Source organism: Ischnura elegans, chromosome 6 (genome assembly GCF_921293095.1).
Source record: "Ischnura elegans chromosome 6, ioIscEleg1.1, whole genome shotgun sequence".
Lineage (NCBI taxonomy): Eukaryota > Metazoa > Arthropoda > Insecta > Odonata > Coenagrionidae > Ischnura > Ischnura elegans.
Window position 1 is genome coordinate 88,505,480 of NC_060251.1, and position 7,106 is coordinate 88,512,585.

A 7,106-nucleotide genomic window follows, 5' to 3' on the forward strand; every position below is an offset into this window, starting at 1 on the left:
GGAAAAACTATTTTCGTTACCGTTGACCAAAAACGTCGTGCGAACGCATACCCCAGCAAAAAGATTTGTGCCAAGAGGATTAACAGTTAAGTGCCGAATCCTTTGAGTTATGTTTTCCCTTTGAGCGTGTCAAGAGGTGTGCCCACCCGGCAGGATGTCCAACCGCAGAAGCTGTATGACGTGACGTAACAAATGGTAATGAGAAAATGATGCAAATGACGCATTGGACACAACCAAAAGTAACACCAAAGCCTTTGGAAGCTTTAGATGCACCTAAGTACTAACTTCGGTTGCAATCCGTGCAGCCGTATGGAAATGCAGAGCGGACGTACAAACAGACATCCTCTGTTATATATACATATATATAGATAGATTCCAGGAGTTTACTCTCAAGGTCGTAGGCATCGCTACCCGTCCCTCATATCAGTAACTAATTGATGTCTAAGGAACCCTTCAGATGGCGACAGAGGCGCCGCAAGAAAAAGAGAAACGCGATATTTCAGATGACTGCCACCGTCGTCAAAAACAGGATCTCGCCCAATTTCGGTCCTTCCTCTCCTCCTCCCTTTTTCTCCTCTCCTATTCTTCTTTCTCCCCTTTCCCCATCCCCTCCTGTCCTGCTCCTATTCGTCCCTCCCGTTGGCATGGTGACAGACGCAAGAGGGGAGATGAGGGAGAAAGAATCACCGGACGCCGGCTTCCCCGCGGCACACTTGTTCGCCGGCACTCGACGTCTCCCAAGCGTGTGCAATCGCATTTCTTCGTCGCTTAATCCAACTCCTTCTCCTTCTTCTTCTTCTGTCCCGAAGGATTTGTTTGACCTCTATCCATTGCCCGTCCCGTCTTTGACCGTAAGTTACTGGCGCGCACTGTCTAGTTTATTTCCTCTATTCAAAGTTTCTAACTCTATCTTTCTTCTCATTTACAGCTTCATCTTTCATAAGATGTGATGTTTATGTCCACGCATCTCTTGTTTCCGAGTGTGAACGAGCTACTTTATTTAGGTCACAAATGTTGGTCTATAACACACCTAAGGAGTTGGATCATGGTGGATTTCTTTCCCCTTCCTTGGCACTCGACTGTCTTTACTGATATGAAGATTCATTGAACCCAAAATACTTCACTTCACGGGTGGACCTGATGGTGGATTTTGTGTTTGCCTGTCCGTAAGGCAAATTCACTCGGATAAGATGCTCAAGCTGTAATCAGCAATCCAGCACAGCTGAAGTTGAATCACTTCTCTCATCATGAACAATCAGCGATGCATAAGTCAATTCAACGCAATCTTTCTCCCACTTCTCTACGAGTTCAAAAAGGAGGGACGAAAGATAAAATTGACTTATTTTGGACTCGGAGAAGATGAAACCATTAAGAAGACGGACGCAATTGGGAAAGTATTTGGATCATTGAAGTCATCGAGGAAGCAAGTGAAACTTAGCGGAGATATGTGAACTATTTATGCAACTGAGGATAACATTTCCAAGTAGATGGCCCCAATGAAGATGGAGGACATGGCAATTTTTCGGATTATTGAAGACACCGAGGACGCAAGTGAAACGTTTGATGGAGATACGTGAACCATTTTATGAAACTGAAGACAAGATTCCCAAGAAGATGACACTAAACTAGAAGACAAGGCAGCACGGATATATCCATCCCTGGGCGGAACTCACCTGGTCTGGATCCTCTTTATTTTTCGGCACCCGCCAGAAAGCCGGTCGCGGCATGGCTGCTCCCTGATTGGATCGGAAAACTCCAAGTGTGGATGCCGCTTTTTCAAGGTCTCCGCTACGCCTGAGGTTGCTCCCGCGGTCCAATATGGGGAGGAAGTGGGCGGTGGACGTGTATTAAAAAGATCGCAACCCCGCAACTTCGGCACACCACCAACCCTTATTGTTGACACTCGTGGGGACGGTCTCCGCCTTGGGTCCTTCCCGTTCGGATATGTGGTGAGGAGTTCTCTGGTGCCTCTTCGATGGACTTTCGGGTGGGGATGGTCGGGATGACGACGGGGGGCGAAAACCGGGGCAGTGGGGCCGGATATCTGTGGGAAAGAAATTGCAGGAGGAGGGTTGGTGGGAGGAGCAGGAGGGGGAGTATATGGGGTGGGGGAAATCGGAGAGGGGGAGGGGAGTCCTTTGGGGAAAGGAATATAAGAATAGGGGGAGAGAGGGGAGCGGGAGGAATTTTTTTCTTCTGGGTGGGGGAGGTGGGGTGGTGGTTTTAAAGCTGGGAAGGGATCTTGGTATGGCTTAGGGATATGTTTAGATCCTAATGGGCAGCGGCCTGGGACACTCCTCTTGCGTTCCTCCCTCACTCCCATTGTTGTCTATTTCTAAATCGTGACGGTGGTGGCGTTGGTGGTGCGTCGGATGGACCCTGTCGGAGGGGGGGTGAGATGCCGGCGGAGGAAGGGGTGGGAATGAAATGCATCTCAATGGATGGATGCGAGGCGGTAAAACGGCTGCGGTAGACGTGTGAATGACTGTTGCCCGCAGGGGCGGACTGGCAAGGCCGGGAGGGCGGGCGCGAAACCCCGGACCTGCGGGGGCCCCGTGGCTGAAGGCCTAGGACGGCCTCGAGAAACCTGGGCTCTTTCAGTTTCCTCCATTTTCCTTGGATGCTGAAAATACGTGAAATGTAAAATGAAAAAAGAACACGCGAGACTCCTTGCTGTGGTTAAGGTCCGTCTGTCATTCTTCTCGCCCTCGGCGACGCTCTAATATTGTAATTTATTAATTAATTTATTATACATTTGCCCCAAAAACAGCAAAAGTTTGGCCTTTTACGACGAAGAGTATTAGACAATTAATAATGAACGCTCACAAACATCCATGCACTGGATAGGGGCTACGTACCCATGCGGGACTTGAATCCGCGACCTTCGATTTGGCCGTCGAGGACTCTTACCACGCTGCCATCAAGGCTGACATTATCATTGAACATCGGGGATGGGGGCTCCATCCCATTACTTTTTCGGTTTAATTTTTACATTTTGGTGGGTGAGGAGAAGCAGCATCCAGATGAGATACGAAGGAGACAAAAGTTATGGATGAAACGAGTACTTACCGGGGAGGGGACCTTGAACACAGTGCTAGAGGGTATAATGTTGGGTATTCGAAGGAGAGGAAGGAAAAATAAAGGATTTTTAGATAGAATGAAAGTAAGCAGCCCTTACTGTGAATTGAGGAGGGAAGTTTATGAATAAATAAGGATGCCAGAATACTTCTTAAGTAATCAAAGGAAATCTACCTTTATGGGTAGAGTACTTTAATGAGAACTTTGATCAGTATCTTCAAGTGTAAGTCTTGAAGAATTTAAATGCAAGTTTTTGCCAAAGTTTTGGTATATTTATACACTTTTATCAGGGGTATGAATGAATATGAGTAAATAAATTTGATGCATTAAAAGGTGTATAAGGTACTTACATTAAAAGCATAAAGGTTATTTTAATTTTTTACAATAATAAAATAAAAATAGAAAAATAATTTTGTGGTTAATGGATTAAAATTAACTCCAAGACACTAATCAATGTTAAATACAGATAAAGGAAATTTACAGCAACTCAAACACCTTGCGCTTCGCAGCTTCATACTCTTATCTCTTTGGGCCCCTTTGATCACGATGCCTGCCGTTGAGTAACCAGTCCGCCTCTGGTTCCTCGCCTCAATGGGCACGACCCCTCCGCTGCTAGACCCGGAGGCGTCGCGTCGGGTAGAAAATAGGCAGAAGGTCGCACTTAAAGTTTGGATACACTTTTGCGGATAAAATTCTCTGAACAATTTATATTGGCTGCCCAATATTCAAACTCAAATTTCCAAATCTGAGATGAGGGATGCTTCCAGTTACACATCTTTTATCATTCCCCAATATTTTATTCGAGTCCCACCTGAGTAGTAAGTACCCATCCAAGGCAAGGATATTTCTGATTGTCCTTTCACTCATTGGATCGCAACAGGTTACCAAATTAAATAGTTCTTACAAATTGGCATTTAATATATTAATTAACATTGCACAGGAACTGCTCCACCGCATCGACGTAAGTATGATGAAATTCGCTTTGAAAAATGATTTCATGGTAAGGCCTGGAGAAACACTCCTAGAATTCTGTTCAGAATACAAATTAGTGGTTCCCCAAGCTTTGTTTAAGAATCAAATGCGATGAAAATACCCATGGAAAATTCCAGGAGACAAAAGAAGATTTTAACTAGACTTCATTTTAGTGAAGCAGAGGTTTAAGTACCAGATGATGGACTACAAAAGCAAACTTGGAGCAAATGTCGACCGCAATCATAATATTGTGATGATGAAATACCATTTAAATTAAAAAAATCGGTTAAAAACTCTAGGCAATTAAAGAACTGGAGGAGGAACAGCATCCACATGCATTTCAGGAAGTATTGGAGAGCAGAATAGGATTAGATCTGACGGAGAAATCAGTGGAGAATAGCTGGATAATAATCTGAAGTGGGCTTCAGGAGGCCGCTAGAGAAGTTCTCGGGAGGAGTAATAGTGTTAAGAAAAAGCCATAGATCACGAATGAAGTCCTAGACCTCATAAAAGAACGGAGAAAGTATAAGAATGCGAAAACTGAAGGACAGACTCACTCAAAAGAATAAAGAACGAGATTTTTCGCAAGGCGAAGAGAGATAGAAAGGCGTGAATTATGAACTAATGCGAAGATGTACGGAACAAAATCGTGTATTGGAAAGTGGAAGCTACCTACAGAACTGTGGAGAACCGTTTCAAGGGACGGCATGTAAGATACCAAAAGGGACAAAAATGGAAATATTTTGGCGGAGAAAATGACGAAGTGAAGGGATGGAAAGAATATTTGGAAAAATGAAACCACCGAGGCAAAATCAGCGCAAAATTTATCAAAGATGACAGTGGGGTTGACAAGGATGGCAGGAAAGCCAGTATCTTAATTTAGAAATTTAACGCAGGAATCAGAGACATGAGAAGGAATAAGGGTTTGGGAATAAATCATATTTCAGCAGAGCTAATTAGAAAGGCAGGAGGGAGTACTTAAACTCAGCTTTACAAAAGCATCTTCAAAATGTAATCAGCAGTAGATAAACTAGGTGACCTCGAGATCAACATCACCATTCCTATTCCCAAAAAGAAAAAAAGCAGAGAAGAGTTAATTTGTATGAACAATATGCCTAACGGCGCATGCATCGAAAATACTGACGAGAATCGTCTTTAAGAGAATAGAACAAAGAGCAGAAGAATTCTTGGATGAGGACCAATCCGTATTCAGGAAAACGGACGAGAAAAGCAATTTTGGCTCGTAAGCTTCTCATAGAGAAGAGAATGGGGAATATCAAATCAACGTTCGTAGCATTTGCCGACTTGGAGAAAGCCTTTGACGACGCGGAATGGAATTTAATTCTTAGAATTCTGAAATAAAATAAAGTTCTCTACAGCGATAGAAGAATTGTTCATAGTTTATACAAATATTAAATAGCCATGGTAAAATCTGGACCCAGCTGCGAAGAAGCAAGAATAAGAAAAGGAGTGAGACAAGGATGTGCACTGTAACCCGTCCTATTCAATGTTTACATCGAGAAATCCGTCAATGAAATCAAAGGGAAGGCTCCAGGTGTCAGCATCCACGGAGAAAGAATTAGTATGCTACAGTTTCTTTACGACATAGCAATCATAGCCTAAACTGAGAATGATTTAAAGAGGACTTCGATAAATATGGAAAAGAAAATGCTCCAATATCAGCTGAAAATAAAAAAAAGAAATGTGGCGTTACCGAATAATGATGAAGATGCAATGGATCGACTGAGTAAGTAATGAGGAAGTACTATGAAGAGTGGGTGGAGAGGTGTCTCGAAGTCCTCAGAAGAAGACGAGAGATCTTAGTTGGCCACATTATGTGGCATGATGGCCTGATGAAGACTATTGCCGTGGGACGGGTGGATGAGAAGAAGGGAAATAGACGTCCCCGAAAGATTTTCACAGGACTTTACCGAAGGATTTACAAAGGATGTAAATGAGAATAAATGTGTTGCCATGGAAAGGCTAGTATGTAGGAGAGCGGAACGGAGAACTGCGCTGTACTAATCCCACGATTGTACTCTTATGATGATTATATTGCTGCCCGGAATTCAACGTCGAATTTACAAATCGCTGGTTAGATGTAGTGGTGGTTAAAATTTAAAAAATTGTTCCTTCATTATGGAATCTGCTTTAAAAAGATGAAATGCCTTGCCTTGAGTCCAACTCAAATTTCTCAATTGCTGGTCAGGTGTGCCTCCAGTAACACACGTTACTTAAAAATGAAATTGGGTACTCGAGAGAACTTACTCACTCAACAGTCTGTAATGGCACGAAGATTCATTCTACCCAAAACAAGTCACTTCGGGGGTAGAGTTTTGTGTAGTAGGAAATCCACGAGGGAAAAAAAACTTGGGAAAAAGGAAACTCTCAAGTTATGCACAACGATTCCATACCGCTATTGGCGAATCACTTCCCTCATAATTTTCAGTCTGATATACAGAGATCGCGTTGGCGTTTGTACCGTGTAGTGGCGCAGCGAGGGGATTTTTTGGGGGATTAACCCCCCCCCCCCCAGAGCTCAGAGAAATTTATAAGTTTAATCCATTTTACTTAATTGGATTGATATTACTACATAATAGAATAGTATAAGGATTGATAAAATATCCCTCACAAAGCCGTAAAACTCACAATTTTAAACCATTGATCTTAAAATTTTGCAATTTATTAATCTCGCACCTACCGCTTATCCTGGTGGATATTCAAAATTCCCACACACCCCGGTATTAGTTGCACCTTAACCCATCCCCCCCCCCCCACAGCCTCAATTCCCAGCAGCGCCCCTGGTATCGCGCTATTTTCATCAGTAACCAATGGTTGATCTTATTTATCCTTCGAAAACTAACCTCAAATACATACATATAATACATAATTGGCAACACATAAATACTCTCACTGAAAATTATAACGGTGAAATTCACTAAGAATTTACTACCAATGCTACCAATTTCTCTAAAAAATTAATCTTCCTTCATAATCACATATGCTTTAACAAAATTATATGACTAGAGTAGGATTTAATCCCAGAATCCCCAGTT

General features: G+C 42.9%; 2 protein-coding genes across 2 annotated transcripts in view; one reads left to right on the forward strand and one right to left on the reverse strand.

Annotated features, from left to right (window-relative positions):
• LOC124161125 (proteoglycan 4) overlaps positions 1-2,011 on the reverse strand; it is a 132,891-nt gene extending 130,880 nt beyond the window's left edge. Inside the window, exon 1 of the mRNA XM_046537349.1 lies at positions 1,674-2,011. Within this exon, the coding sequence (XP_046393305.1) occupies positions 1,674-1,727 (54 nt within the window). The 5' untranslated portion in view covers positions 1,728-2,011. The remainder of the gene's footprint in view (positions 1-1,673) is intronic.
• Positions 389-1,664, forward strand: LOC124161126. The gene is made up of 2 exons (XM_046537351.1): positions 389-851; positions 929-1,664. Exons 1-2 carry the CDS (start codon positions 438-440, stop codon positions 941-943), a joined length of 429 nt encoding a protein of 142 aa, XP_046393307.1. The 5' UTR covers positions 389-437; the 3' UTR covers positions 944-1,664.
• Positions 2,012-7,106: the final 5,095 nt, after the last annotated feature.